General features: G+C 42.0%; 1 protein-coding gene across 9 annotated transcripts in view; it reads right to left on the bottom strand.

The window, feature by feature from the left end:
• iqsec1b (IQ motif and Sec7 domain ArfGEF 1b) overlaps window positions 1-16415 on the bottom strand; it is a 381341-nt gene that overhangs the window by 44989 nt on the left and 319937 nt on the right. For all 9 annotated transcript variants that reach the window (XR_013548356.1, XM_078413939.1, XM_078413940.1 and 6 more), the window contains one exon: window positions 11834-13125. Coding sequence is in view for 8 of the 9 variants with exons in the window: in XM_078413939.1 (XP_078270065.1) it covers window positions 11834-13125 (1292 nt within the window). In the remaining variant the exon portion in view is untranslated. The remainder of the gene's footprint in view (window positions 1-11833; window positions 13126-16415) is intronic.

Here is a 16415-nt window from a genome sequence, read left to right as displayed (position 1 = left end):
ATAAGGAAGGGTAAGGTGTGAGAAGGAGACATAAAAGGGGGTGAAGGTCATGGAAAATGTAGAATAGATCATTGTTAGCTAGGAGAAGGTAATAACAAAGCAAACAGAGATAAAATGTAATCAGTGACAGTCAGACTGGTCGGGGAACTTGGAAGGGGAGGGATGGAGATAGAGGGAAAGCAGGGGTTACTTGAAGTTAGACAAGTCAATATTCATATCACTGGGGTGTAAGCTGCCCACGCGAAATATGAGGTGCTGTTCCTCCAGTTTGCGCTGGGCCTCACTCTGACAATGGAGGAGGCCCAGGACAGAAAGGTCAGTGTGGAAATGGGAGGCAGAGTTAAAGCAGTTAGAAACCGGGAGATCGGGTAGGTTTAGGCAAACTGAGCAGAGGTGTTCAGCGAAACAATCGCCGAGCCTGCGCTAGGTCTCACCAAGTTACTCCAGCATTTTGTGTCTATCTTCAGTTTAAACCAGCATCTGCTGTTTCTTCCTACACTCCTCTACCACAAGGACAAATAATGGTAACAGGCACAAAAGAACTCTATTAGCTCCAAGTATCACGCACTACCCATCTCAAAAGTATATCCCTTCAAGTTCACATTTATTGTCAATTGCATGAGTATGGTGAGATAAAAACAACTGGTTAAAATCTTGTAGCTTCCTGCCTAAAATCAATATTGGAGTACCTTCATCAGAACGCAGCACACCATTGCCTTTTTAAGAGTAATGCGAGATGGGTATTAATACTAACAAGTTAAGATGTTCACACCCATGTATGAATTTAAACAAAATAACAAGTATTCTGTTTAAAAAAAAAATCCAACCAAGTGTGTTATGGGCAGAATGTGAAGCCCTCTTGCCCAGTCGTTGTCTATTCTGAATTTCAGTACAATCACTATTAAATTCAAAATGTTCAAATCTTTGGTTTCACGCAGCTTATACATTGAAGAATACTCACTTTGAAATGAATTGTCCTCTTTCCTTTCATTCCCCCGAGTCTACTTACTCCAGCTTACTTTTCCTCTGCTGATGAAATCGCTCTAAGACTCTCCTTCAGGCCATTGGCTATCCTGCTTCATTAACTAATCAATACAATGTGCATCACAGATGTACACAAATAATCCTGAAGTTTCTCCTTGCTCTCTAGAAGATCAACAAAAATTGAAGTGCTGAATAATCTTGAATACTAATTGCAAAGTTTCAAAGGTGGAAATCCTTTGACAGCCCAAAAGGAAGGGTTTGTGGATGTGAGGGGAAGAGGGCAGGTGGGTGACATGATTGCAGTAAACAGAAAGATGCAAATTTAAAAATTGCATCTTTAAATTCTGCCCCACTCACATCAAAGTAATGTCCTCTATAATTGAAATCTCCACCCTGGGAAAAAGGTTCTGACGACCTGCCCTATCATGCATCTCATAATGTTATTGACTTCTATCAGGTCTCCCCACGTCCTCTAAAGCTCCAGAGAAAATAATCCAAGTTTGTCCATGTAGCTAATAGCCTCTAATCCAGGCAGCATTCTGGTAAGCCTCATGCACCCTCTCCAAAGCCTCGGTGTTCTTCATGTGATGGGGTGAGCAGAACTGCATAAAATACTCCAAATGCGGCCTAACAAAGGTCTTATAAGGCTGCAACATGACTTCCTGACTTTATACTCAATGTCCCGACCGATGAAGGGCAAACATAGACAATAGACAATCGACAATAGACAATAGGTGCAGGAGTAGGCCATTCAGCCCTTCGAGCCAGCACCGCCATTCAATGCGATCATGGCTGATCACTCTCAATCAGTACCCCGTTCCTGCCTTCTCCCCATACCCCCTCACTCCGCTATCCTTAAGAGCTCTATCCAGCTCTCTCTTGAAAGCATCCAACGAACTGGCCTCCACTGCCTTCTGAGGCAGAGAATTGCACACCTTCACCACTCTCTGACTGAAAAAGTTCTTCCTCATCTCCGTTCTAAATGGCCTACCCCTTATTCTTAAACTGTGGCCCCTTGTTCTGGACTCCCCCAACATTGGGAACATGTTTCCTGCCTCTAATGTGTCCAATCCCCTAATTATCTTATATGTTTCAATAAGATCCCCCCTCATCCTTCTAAATTCCAGTGTATACAAGCCCAATCGCTCCAGCCTTTCAACATACGACAGTCCCGCCATTCCGGGAATTAACCTAGTGAACCTACGCTGCACGCCCTCCATAGCAAGAATATCCTTCCTCAAATTTGGAGACCAAAACTGCACACAGTACTCCAGGTGCGGTCTCACCAGGGCCCGGTACAACTGTAGAAGGACCTCTTTGCTCCTATACTCAACTCCTCTTGTTATGAAGGCCAACATTCCATTGGCTTTCTTCACTGCCTGCTGTACCTGCATGCTTCCTTTCATTGACTGATGCACTAGGACACCCAGATCTCGTTGAACTCCCCCTCCTCCTAACTTGACACCATTCAGATAATAATCTGCCTTTCTATTCTTACTTCCAAAGTGAATAACCTCACACTTATCCACATTAAACTGCATCTGCCATGTATCCGCCCACTCACACAACCTGTTAGGCATACCTAACGCCTTCTATCCCACTCTATCTAATTGCCATTTTCAAGGAGTTAAGGACTTCTGAGTTATTCTTCCAACTAGGTCTTACTCGATGACGAGTTCCAGCCTGAGCAATATCCTTCTTACATCCTCTGCATGCTGAATTAGTTATTCTGTCCTCAAATCCCTTTTCAACTGAAATCATCTAATGCACTCATAAGTGCAAATTGAACCCAGATGCTCATGATCTGTGTGCCCATGAGATACAGAGAACAAATGGAATTCTTCATTTTCAATATTCGGGCAATGAACACAGAACAAGTTCAATTTAAATAGGAGATTGACTAATGCAATGTTTGGACAATTGTAGCAGTTCTGTTTCGCTACAAGAATTGATGCAATCGGCTTGGTGAAAAATGGTTCCAATAAAAGGCTCTAGTTATGAAGTAAATCAGATAATCAACAACGCATCTACTTCATTCCTCTCTGACTAGAATGGTGGAGGGAAATCTATGCTCATTGAATTACTGGATGATCTTGAGAGGATAGTGAAAAGCTATTTCCACTAGTTCGTCACTTCTGAACGCAAAGTGAGAATTATCATGGAAAAAAATTCACAGATTAAGGAATAATAAGTAAACAAAATAATAATGGTAATTATGCGGTTGTCCTCTCTGATGTGAACCTTTAATTACAATAGATAGACAATTGTTGCAGGAATAGGCTATTCGGCCCTTCGCGCCAGCACCACCATTCACTGTGATCATGGCTGATCATCCACAATCAGTACCCTGCTCCTGCCTTCTCCCCATATCCCTTGACTCCTCTTTCTTTAAGAGCTCTATCTTTACAGCGCGGAAACAGGTCCTTCGGCCCACTGTGTCCATGCCAAACAGTATGCTAGCACCATCCTACACACTAAGGACAATTTTACTGAAGCCAATTAACCTACAAACCTGTATGTCTTTGGAGTGTGGGAGGAAACCGGAGCAAACGAAGAAAATGTACGCAGACACAGGGAGAACAATTAAACTCCATACAGACATCACCAGTAGTCTCTGGCGCTGTGAGGCAGCAACTCTACCGCTGTGCCACCGTGCCGCCCTAATCACATGCCAGTCTACTCTGGTCAGCCATCAGCAGGTCTGAGCCATTACTTCATCCATATATGAATACTCTGTTTCTAGCTTGGGAAGATAATTTTTTCATCAAGTGGAAAAGAAAGTGGAAAGAAATTTTACAATTTAATGCTTTAGATAAGCATCTTACAGCCACATGGAAAATAGCGTCACTATGAATATGATTATCATTTATTTTATATCTTCTCAATGGTTTTCTTTTCCAGTCATGATAAATAGTATTAAAGTTCCTCAAAAGTTAGCAAATTTTGGAAAAATCTCAAAATTGGAATATATACAAATGCAATGTTATTGAAAAAGTGCTACTTTGTAATTCTTCCATCTTATCCCTAGACTTTTGATTTCTTATGTCTACCTAATACCTAAATCCAAGAATTTGTCTATCTCTGCCTTAAAAATATCCACTCACTTGGCCTCCACATCCCTCTGTGGCAATGAGTTCCACAGATTAACTTCCCTCTGACTAAAGAAGTTCCTCCTCACCTCCCTTCTAAAAGAGCGCCCTTTAATTCTGAGGCCATGATCTCTGGTCCTAGACTCTCCCACCAGTGGAATCATCCTTTTCACATCCTCTTTATCTGTGCCTTTCATTATTCTGTAAGTTTCAATGAGGTCCCCCCTCAACCTTCTAAACTCCAGTGAGTACAGGCCCAGTGCTGTCAAATGCTCATCATATGCTAACCCATTCATTCCTGGGATCATTCTTGTAAACCTCGTCTGGACCCTCTCCAGAGCCAGCACATCCTTCCTCAGATATGGGGCCCAAATTTGCTCGCAGTACTCTAAATGCGGCCTGACCAGCGCCTTATGGAGCCTCAGCATTACATCCCTGGTTTTGAATTTCAGTCCTCTTGATATAAATGCTAGCATTGAATTTGCCTTCCTTACTACCGATCCGACTTGCAAATTAACCAGCACTCCCAAATCCCTTTGCACGTCCGATTTCAGGATTCTCTCTCCAATTTGGAAAATAATCTACACCTTTATTCTTATTACCAAAATGCATGACTCTGCTCTTTGCTATACTGAATTTCATCTGCCACTTCTCTGCCCATTCTCCTAACCTATCCAAGTCCATCTGCTGAGTCCTTGCTTCCTCTACACTACCTGCCCCTCCACCTATCTTAGCATCATCTGTAAACTTGGCCACAAAGCCTTCAATCCCCTTATCCAAATCATTAATATACAACGTGAAGAGCAGTGGCCCCTGCACCGAGCCCTTGCGGAACTCCACTAGTCACTGGCAGCCAACCGGAAAAAGCACCTTCTATTGCAACTCTTTGCCTTCTGCCATCCAGCCAACCCACTATCCACGCTAATATCTTCCCTTCAATACCACGGGCTCTCATCTTCCCTAGCAGCCTGACGTGCGGCACCTTATCGAACGCCTTCTGAAAATCTAGGTAAACAACATCTACAACCTCCCCTCTGCCTGTCCTGATATTAACTTCCTCATAGAACCCCAGCAGATTCGTCAGGCAAGATCGTCCCTCATGCTAAACTATAGCAGGCAATACACAAAATTTAATCGTTTTGGAATCCCCAATAAAATTTTAATCTGCTAAAATACAATACTTTAAAATAAATAATGAATCTAAATATTAGATTCAAACATTTATAGACCTCACAGTTTAAAAGAAAACATATCGTATTGTGTGATGAAAATGTGGGTTTACTTCACAAACCAGATACCTAGATTGTATGTTCAATCGCTGCTGCATTCAAATGAAGACGTGAAGAGGTGTCTTTAAATCTCACCCGCAAATAACTGGGAGAAAGAAAATAGAATGATGCTTGGAACATAGTTAATTGCCTGTTCATCCCTGTCATCTGCTGTATCAGTATACGAGCATTTTCAACCTTTAAAGGATCCTCAATGTTACCACAATAGTGTCTGTGCCACCGCAATGCAGACTAATCTTGGTTTAGGCCAACATGCCTAAAATAAATGCCGCCTCATGGAGCTAAAGGCAAGGTGTGTAAAATATTTGAATTACTAGGTATGTGAAATATTTTAATTGCAGGAAGAGCAAATTGCAGAATGCAATTCCTGCATCGTCCAATTTAATTCTTATTTAGTCCAACATAGATTACAAACAGAACACTTCATGCTTTGTTGGAAAATGCATATACTGGATTATAGGGATCGTTCAAAGACAAAAGTTATTAATTTGGAAATCTCCAAGGGTAAATTAGAAGAAAGAAAAATTCCCAATATAAATGCCCATCATGCAAATATTTCTGTTTAATTTGTCAAACAAATGTATCTGTAAAAATGAAATATGCTGCCTACCTCAGCATGTTCACAAACCTATTCTCACCTCACCTCACATCCGGAATCTTGGAATCATCCTTGATCAAACCCTCTCCTTCGACAAACACATCAAACACATCACAAAGACAGCCTTCTTCCACCTCAAAAACATTGCCCGTCTCCGTCCATCCCTCTCCTCCACAGTTGCAGAAACCCTCATCCACGCCTTCATCACCTCCCGTCTGGACTACTGCAACAGCCTCCTCTATGGCGCACCCTCAAAAATCATCAATAAACTTCAATACATTCAAAACTCCGCTGCCCATCTACTCACACACACCTCGATCCGTGACCATATCACCCCCGTCCTTTATAAACTCCACTGGCTCCCCATCCCCCAGAGAATCCAGTACAAAATCCTCCTCATAACCTACAAAGCCCTCCATAACCTGGCCCCATCCTACCTGACCGACCTCCTCCACAGGCACACTCCCACCTGCACCCTCCGCTCTGCCGCTGCCAATCTCCTATCCCCCCACATCCGGACTAAACTCAGATCCTGGGGGGACAGGGCTTTCTCCATCGCTGCTCCCACCCTATGGAACTCACTACCCCAAACCGTTAGAGACTCCCCCACACTCACCACATTCAAAACATCGCTGAAGTCTCACCTGTTCAGTACTGCCTTCAACCACTGAAGGTCACCTCACCTTCTGTCTCCTTTCTCTGTTCATTTATTTATTTACTTATTTATCTATTTATTCATTTCCCCTATGTTCTCAAAATCTCTGTAAAGCGTCTTTGAGTATATGAAAAGCGCTATATAAATAAAATGTATTATTATTATTATTATTATTATTCTTCCAGCATTGTGACACAGAGTTTAATATTCCTCAATTAAACAGATTGGGTTTTCCAATTTTTAGAAAAATAATTACATTGAGTGCATTATAATGAGCTTCACTCAATTCAAAGGAAAGTGGGCTAATCCAGATATTCAAAATATTCACTATCCGGCACTGTTAGGTAAATAGCATGTCATTTTGTCACACCTTTCCATTCCAAGAACACTCTACAGGCAATGTAACACTTCTCAATTTTCATCATTGTTGTTATGCAGGAAACCTGTCAAGAAATGTATACACGCCTTGCTTTCTAAAACTGTAATATATACAATCAAATGTGTTTTATTTTCAGCCGTGCTGATAGATATTGGCCGGGACAGTGGTGAACTGCCCAGCCCTTCATCTAAATGGGATCTTTCATGTGTAACCAAAAATGCAGAGGGGCTGTGGATTATTGCATCATCTGAAATACTGCACCAGTGGTGCACTGGAACATCAGTCTGTAATTTTGAAATCGAAACTGCACTCATGATTTACTGAGTAGACACTGGATCAAGAGGTTAATTTAATTGCTACCTTTTAGTTGACTGAAGTACATCGTGTAGGAAGTCAGAAACCATACATGAATCAGAGTCTCTGCTTGGCATGGTCTTTATCTTCGCTAGCTCTCCAATATTAATGCTAATGAATTCACTTTTGCAAGCAGACATAAAGATTGCTGTATTTGGTAGCTGAGTGCTGCAATCTGTGGCCTTCATTAATTGCTGGATGCAGCTTTACAGACTACTCCATCTCAAGAAGAGCCCTCAGGAGGTTGAATCTTTCCCATCCCACCATCACACTTTTGAGTTCCTCTCCAACTCAAACTTTCCCCCTCCCAATTACCCACTCCCTCCTAAATGTATTTCTATCTTTAATTCTTACCTGGTTCCCCCTCATTGCGACAGCAACCCATGGGCACAGGGGCACAAAGAACTGCAGATGCTGGAATTTCAAGCAAAAGTGCTCAAGTAATTCAGGGGGCCAGACAGCAAATGTGTAGAGAATACGTATTCCCTCCATAGATGCTGCCTGACCCGCCAAGTTATGTTATGCTCAGGTCACAGCTGCCATCTGTGAACATGCAGGTGAGTTTCTAATCCTCGCAGATTGTTTCTGATTTTATCACTTTTGCCCTCCACAGCCCCCAATCTTATCGTTCACCAGCCCTGCATGGCCCAGTTTTACCTTCTCCCAAAATCCATAAATCTCATTCCGTCTCTCCAGAGATACCGCCTGTCTTGCTGCGTTCCTCCAGCATTTTGTGTCTATCTTTGTTCTAATCCTTTTAAATGAGTGTAAACAATAAAAAACATTTTGTGTTAAATAGGAAGTCCCAATTTAGAGATATTGTTGGGTAGCATCTGATGTTCAAACTGGAGGGAATTGTCCAATAGAGTTCCCCAGGGGTCAGAACCCTTGTAAACATTGCTTTTCCTGTAGACACTGGGAATTGCAAATGATGGTTTATAAAAAAAGGCACGAAGTTAGAGAGGTCCCTTCCGACCTACACTCAAGATACTACGCACGCCCTCCAATTCTTCAATACATTTAAATGACCTCCATGACAAAGAAATAATCTACCAAACACAAATTTCCTTACTTTTTGTGCTATGTTTATATAAACTACGATGAGGTCATATGCAGATGATAGCCAAATTGGCAGAGAGGAAAGTTATCCATGTAATTATGAGCAGCGGGTATAAGATGGCAAACAGAATCCAGTCCAGAGAAGAGCATTGATGTGGTTTGATGTAGGCCAAACTAGACATAAAATACACAATAAATAACAGCATATTGAACAATGTAGATCGACAGAGCAACCTTAGTCATCTTGGAAGGATTCCTGAAGACAACGTAAAAGATAGTTAATGACTTTAAGAATGTTTGCATATTTACTTTTATTGCTTGTGGTATTGCGTGATCTTAAGAACAAAGTACTTATGTTGGAACAGTCAAAAAGACTAGCCTGCCAACTTCCAGAACTGGGCAAGGTTCTGGTTATGTCATTATAGGAGTGTCAACACTAAAGAGGATACAAAGAACATCAGGATATTATCAGAACTGCAGAATTCTACTAGTGAGGTTTGCAAGCATGGGGAGCACAAATTAAAACTGATTAGCTTGGACATTGAATAGGATGGATCCATTTCCGTTTGTAGAAAATGTAAAAACTAGGGGTCAGAGACGCAAGATAGTTGATAGAAAATTCCTGCTTGAGATGTCCTTTCACAGTGGGAGCTTATGCACATAAAATGTCAAATGATTATTGCACATAACAACATTAAAGTCAAGTCAGGGGAATCGTGCTGCGCAGATACACAATACCTTGCAGATAACATACCCTGGAAGAAACAGACACATTTACATTATTTCAGTGGCAACGCCAGTGTGATTTAATTTCTCGCCCACTACATGATCTTTATCAAACTGCAGCATCTGATAAAGAAAAGTCCCGACCTGAAATGTCACCAGTCCATTCCCCCTCTCTTGATGCTGCCTGAACCGCTGAGTTACACTTTGCGCTTGCTGCTTCTGTAGACTTCCTGTGCACTGATGTTGGTATTTCCTACATGATAGGCGGCACAGTAGCGCAGCGGTAGAGTTGCTGCTTTACAGCGAATGCAGCGCCGGAGACTCAGGTTCGATCCTGACTACGGGTGCTGCACTGTAAGGAGTTTGTACGTTCTCCCCGTGACCTGCATGGGTTTTCTCCGAGATCTTCGGTTTCCTCCCACACTCCAAAGACGTACAGGTATGTAGGTTAATTGGCTGGGTAAATGTAAAAATTGTCCCTAGTGGGTGTAGGATAGTGTTAATGTACGGGGATCGCTGGGCGGCACGGACTTGGTGGGCCGAAAAGGCCTGTTTCCGGCTGTATATATATGATGATATGATATGATATGATACGCAAGATTATAGTGCAAAAGTTCTTAATTTGCTGCAACTCATTAAGGGTGTCCAAAAAGAGAAATATGATGCTTTATAAATGGAAGGTTATCTTTCTATGTTGTATTGATTAAGAGCCCCTCATATTATTCTCCATAATTCCTTAAAATTCAACATCAACAAGTGACCTTCCTGAAAGTTTATGGTTTCCAGAGAAAGGTTCACAAGGAGTTGGGAGGAGATTCACAAGGGTTTTTGGAGTTGGATCTTCAGCTGGACAGGGAGCTTACTTGTAGCGGGGCCCAGACTCAGTCCTTTGCTGGGGAGGTAGCTCCTAGATGACTAGAAAGGTAGGGTGTAGGGTAAAAAAAGGCCTTGTTGCAGAATTCCTGAAGTCCCCAAAATGTTCTGCTGTGTAGGAAGGAACTGCAGATGCTGGTTGAAACCGAAAATAGACACAAAAAACTGGAGTAACACAGAGGGTCAGACAGCATCTCTGGAGAAAAGGAATAGGTGACGTTTCGGGATCGAGAGCCTTCTTCAGACTCAATCTACTGGTTGCCAAACCTGTCAATGGAACCAAAATGTTTGTTAATATCTTTGATGTTAAAAAATATTGGGAAAAAAAGAAATATAGACTGTATTAAAAATAGATTTAAAAGAATTTAAAAGTAACAAAATAACAAGTAAACAAAATAGTGTTAAACTTAAGTGAATTGAACATAAAATGTTAGATTGTATTCTATCTTCTGACTGTAGCCAGTTAATGTTCTTAGAATTAATTGGCCTGCAGTCTTCTGCAAGTATTTTATCCTGTTTAGTGCAGGGAAGAGTGGAAGATGCTTCTTCCTCTGTTGGGCTGCACATGGTGGATCACAGATGTCCTGGGTTCAGCAATCAACCGAGTGAGAGATAGAACTTTCACCGTGCTGGGAGGACCTGACTTGCCAACTAGGTAAACGCCAGATGAGAACAGTTGTTTTTTGAGAAGATCTACCCTAATAGAAAATACACAAATCTGTATGTAGCCTAAATCAAGAACAACAATAACAATATTTAAAGCTATCAATAAACCAACAATTCTTAAAAATCTGTCACATTATTGGGCGGCAGAGTGGCACGGTGGTAGTGTTGCTGCCTTACAGCGCCGGAGACCTAGGTTCACTCCTGACTATGGATGCCATCTGTGTGGAGTTTGTACCTTCTCCCTGTGATTGCGTGGGTTTTCTCGGGGTCTCCCGTTTCCTCCCACATTCCAAAGAGGTGCAGGTTTGGAAGTTCTGTAAAATTGTCCCTAGTGTGCAGGATAGAACTAGGGCACAGGGGATAGTTGGTCAGTGCGCACTCAGTGGGCCGATGAGCCTGTTTGCAACACTGTATCTCTAAACTAAACTAAATCCCACACCTAATGAGAGATTAAAATTTCCTGGGGCCTTGGACAAATAGATAACAGAAGGCTCCCCCGCATGTGATTCTTGCCAGGAGTAGAAGCCCTGTTGTATTACTGAAGGTTCTGGCAGACTCATAGGCATAAATGTCTCCAATAACTATGGAATGATATTAAACAAGGCAAAGAGAAATAATAAAGCTTAATACAGGATCTGTTTGATACTCATTCATGAATTCTGATCATTTTGAAAGCATTGCAATCGTAAAATTGTTTGATTTTAAACTCGGAGGTATTCAAGATAATACATCAGAAAAATACATGAAAGCTGAAGTTTGAAAAGCTAAACATTCACACCTTTCACCTTCCTCTCACAAGATGAACATTTTCCACTCCCCTAAGTCAGGAAACTACACATTTAAGTTTCACTAGATCTTGCAGCACCAAATGTATCTAGGATTCCCTCATGTCAGAGTTCACATGCTTGTGTCCAACAAAATCCAAATCTGCTTTATGTTAATTGAAGTAACCATTTTATCAGGATATTATACTCGCATAATTTAAGGGTTCTCCAAATTCAACATTATCTGCATTGCAATTAAATAAAAAATAATTAAACATGTTCAAGTATGGGCCCCTTGTTCAATCAAAGAGCAATAAAGTGGCACCTTTAAATTTCACAGATCAACATCAGAATCTGAACAAAATTTGAGAATGAAAGATAGGTAAAAACAACATACTTATTGAAGAGATTTAGACCAATACGGTAGTGGCGTTTCCTTATGATATCATTGCTAAATGCAGGCGAATCCCAGCTGTTTCGTGTTTCCTTGTGATATGTTTGTTTGCTCAACGTTTGTTCTCGTAAACTATCTCTGGACGAGGATTCTGAGCTGCAGTTTATCGTATCATTGGAATTGGAAGTGCTATTGATACTGTCATTATCCCCATCGGAAAAGTCCGACTCTGATTTGCTTTGTCGATTTGCTGAGCCGTTGATAGCGAGGTGGCTGTCAATCTGGCGTGGTCGATGGCGAGCAGGTTCTTCATCACGACGGTGTATTCTCGTGGGTATTGAATGTGATATATGTGTTATGTGTTTGGGACTTCCACGCTGGCTATTGGGATTTTGCTCATAGGCATTTTGTCTCTTGAGCGAGCCTCTTTCTGAACGGTCACTTAAATCCACTGAACTATCACTGGGCGGCTCAATCGTTAGCAAAGGGAGGTGATCGATACGAAGCCTCGCCTCCTGACACTCCAAGGAAGGGGTGCTCCTGCAGCTTGTATCTGTGTCCAGTTTGTCATCCCTGTGGGTCATCGACCAGTATTCCTGGGCTGAACTTACTGAACGGTGCCGTAAATCTGATTCTGTGCTGGATGGCCTGTCCACAGAATGTAACGACATGGGAAGTGGAGGGGAAAGCTCTTCCTCATCAATATACAGGGTGACATCACTGTATGATGCCGACATTTCATCCAACTTTCTGCGCTCAGCATCATGTAGAGATTTAGCATAAGAAACACTGTCCATCTCTTCCTCCTTTTGCATATTTTCTTTGTAACTTTTGGCCTGCTCAGTAGGATGCCCATCATCAGTGTGCATGGTGCGGCAGTTTAGTGCGTCATCAATTGATTCTGCAAGTGATTTTACTTGCCTGGAGAAAGCGTCCTCAAGCTCAGTTATTGCATCGGTGAATTCGTTGTTCGCAGCTGGAGACTTCATCACTGCTGAATCTCCGAGATCTTCACAATCTGACTGAACAATAGCTCCTAATCTTCCGACGTCATCAGTCATAGACGCCTGCTTTCCCTCAAAAAATGAGCTGTGGGCTTTCTCAGGTCCTTCAAAGGAAAACTGCATCCTCATATTGGACAAAACAATACGTCTGGACATGCGATTCTCAGACATAGAACTTCGCAGTCTTTCAAAGTTTTTGTTCATTTGATACTGGCGGAACGCTGTCTGAATGGTTCGAGCCGCATGTCTGGTTATGAAACGTCCTCCATATTTACGCTCAAGCATCTCCACCTGGAAAAGACAAATAGCCCAGTTACCAGGTTAGAAAGTACATTTGCGCTTTACTTAACCATCCTAATTTGACACCGTTTGAAATGGTTTCAATCCTCAGTTTACAATTCAGTACTAATCTACTTTATTACAAGTGTCATATAATTATTCAGTTGCTACGATTGACAGTTTAAATGTCCAAAACCATAATTGAAGTAATAAGTTTTAAGTGCACATTGCAGGATTATACAGATGAAGCCAGAATTCTTTCAAGATAACAATAGAAAATATTGGAAACACTTAGATCTGGCAGCAACTGTGGAGAAAGCAAGAGCGGAAAGATTTCAAATTCATGACCTTTCGTCAGAGTGGGGACACGTTAAAGGTGAACTATTTGGATGTTAAAGGGGAGGACGAGGGTGGGAGACAAACCACGAGATTTGTAATGGGGTCAAGGTTATGAGAGATCAGAAGGCAAAAATGAATGATTTGCAAAATAAAAGAGGGGGTAATGGTGCAAGTAAAAAAAAGGAAAAAGGTTGGTCCAGAAGGAGGGTTAAGTGGGAGAAGTGGAATCATTGTCTGAAATAGCTAAAGACAAATATGAATGCAGGAAATCTGAAATTAAAAAGTTGAAATCCATTTAAGGAAGCAAGGTTATTTTAAAGCAGAATATTTTAGGTGTTTGTCGAGACCCTTCTTCAGACCCTTCTTCTTCAGTCTGAAGAAGGGTCTCGACCCGAAACGTCACCCATTCCCCTCTCCAGAGATGCTGCCTGTCCCACTGTTACTCTAGTATTTTGTGTTTATTTTCGGCTTAAACCAGCATCTGCAGTTTCTTCCTCCCCATTCCACGAAGACAATTACTTTTGCTCAATATGCAGCCCAGTCTGCTTCTGCCAACATTTCACTCTATGCATTCATCAAATCAGGCCAAATGCTTTATTCTTCCTGTTCAGTCTCCCTGCAAAAAGAAAACCCTCCACGAGTTTCCATCTCTTCCAAAACATCACAGCTCACATCCTCAAACCCATTTGCTCACCCTTCTGTAGAGAGAAAAAGAAAGACCCTGTGTTTAAATAATGAGAGTTCTTTGAAAGGTTCTGAGTGAACTTGGCGAAGTAGATACAATGAGGAATTTTGTGATGTAGAACTAGAGGCATAGTTTCACATTGGCCCTCTGAGAAAGAGTTCTCCCTAATTTCTGTTCTAAACGTGTAACTATGCCTCCAATTCTAAATCTCTGCACAGAGAAAAATCCTACAGTATCTACCCCGCCAAGTTGACTCAGAATCTGATATATTTCCGTGACCTCTCATTCTTCTCAACTCCATTAGGTAGATCTGGTCAACATCAGAATCAGAAGAATCAGAATTACCTTTATTGTCATCCAAAAAAGCAAGTCTTTTGGACGAGATTTCGTCACCCACAGTCCAACAAGGAGCAATAAAATAAGCAATTACACACACAACCACAAACCAACACAAGACAACAATCTCTCAATGTCAGCATAATGAAGGAGCTGGTCATTGATGGGAAGCCGGATGGAATACATTCCCCAGACTATATCAATGGTGCTGAAGCGGAGATGGTCGAGAGCTACAGGTTTGCAAATATAAGTATCACCAATAATGTGTCCTCATCCAAGCACATTGACGTTATGGCCAACAAAGCACACCTATACCTCTTCTTCCTCACACGGTGAAGGAATTCAATTCAGGATGTCTCCAATGACTAACCAATTTCCACAGATGCACCAACGAAAGCATCCAAACCGGCTGCATCACAGTTTGATATGGCAACAGTTCTGCCCAAAATCACAAGGAGTTGTGAACATCAAATGTTTCGGTCCATCACCTAAATCAGCCTCTGCACATTGACTCCATCTATACCATGCTACCATGGGAAAGCAGCTAATATAATCAAGGACCGCACACACTCCCGTCATTCTCTCTTCTCTTCTACCCCATAGGGTAGAAGATACAAAAGTTTGAAAGGATATATCATCACATTCAAGCACAGCTTCTTTCTTGCTGTCCTCAGACTTCTGAAGATAGGAGTTAATTTTCCTGAACTTCCAATCTACTTCTGCACTTTCTCTGCAGCTGGAATAATATATTCTGCAGTCTGTTCTGTTTCTTTTTCTCGTTTACATTACTGACATACTCATGCATGGTATGCATGGTTTTTCATTATATTTTGATACACAGCAATGATAAACCAATCCCATTGCATTTCCTTCATTCCAGGAATCAAATCAATGAAATTTTGCTAATGCAAGTATATCCTTTCTTAAATTATGAAACCAAAAGTACCATGTGTGGTCTCATCAGCATCCTATTGTTATAGCAAGACTTCCCTACTTGTATCATGAATTTGATTGAGGATAGTGTATATATCTTGAGGATGGTCCATATATCTGATGGTCCATACATTTGATTGAGGATGGTCCAATGGCTGCCTCGCCAACAGTCTGTCTGTCCCTTCCTTCTTTTGTTGTTTGTTTGTATGTTAAATGTATGTTTTAGTGTTCTTTAGTTGTTTTATGTGGGAGGTGACGGGGGAGCAGGGGGGGGGGGGGTTGGGGGAAACTTTTTCTAATCTCTTACCTCAATGGAGATACGATTTTTGTCTATCGTATCTCCGTCCGCACTGCGGCCTAACATCGAGGAGTTGGCGGACTTTGCTGGAGACCGACTTCAGGAGCTTCACCGCAGGAGCCTGCAGACTTACCATCGTGGAGCCCGCGATCCCTTTACCAGGGATCAACCTCTGAGCTCCAACCACGGGAGCCTGTGGATTTTAACATCGTGGAGCTCGAGGTCTCTGGTCAGAGACCGACTTTGGGAGCTCCAAGCCGCAGGAGCTTCGACCGCCCCGACACGGGAGCTTCAATCGCCCTGATGCAGGAGATTCGATTGCCCCAATGCAGCAGCTTCAATCGTCCCGACGCGGAGGCTTCGATCGCCCGAACTGCGGATGATTCGACTCCCCCGACCGCGGGAGAATAAAGAGGAAGAAGACTAGACCTTATTGCCCTTCATCACAGTGAGGAACATGGGGAATCCATTGTGGTGGATGTTTATGGTAATTTTTATGTAGTTGTGTGTCTTGTTGCTTGTTTTTAGTATGGCTGTATGGTAATTCAAATTTCACTGTATCTTAATTGGTACATGTGGCAATAAACTGACCTTGAAACCTACATCTTGAGGAGAGTCCATATTAAGGAATATATGAATTATCATTAGAAACCAGTGATGTGCCGGAAGACTGGAGGGTGGCTAATGTTGTGCCTTTATTTAAGAAGGGCT

Source organism: Rhinoraja longicauda, chromosome 17 (assembly GCF_053455715.1).
Source record: "Rhinoraja longicauda isolate Sanriku21f chromosome 17, sRhiLon1.1, whole genome shotgun sequence".
NCBI classification, from domain to species: Eukaryota; Metazoa; Chordata; class Chondrichthyes; order Rajiformes; family Arhynchobatidae; genus Rhinoraja; species Rhinoraja longicauda.
Note: the sequence above shows the minus strand (reverse complement) of the source record. Positions and strands in the feature narration are given on the sequence as shown.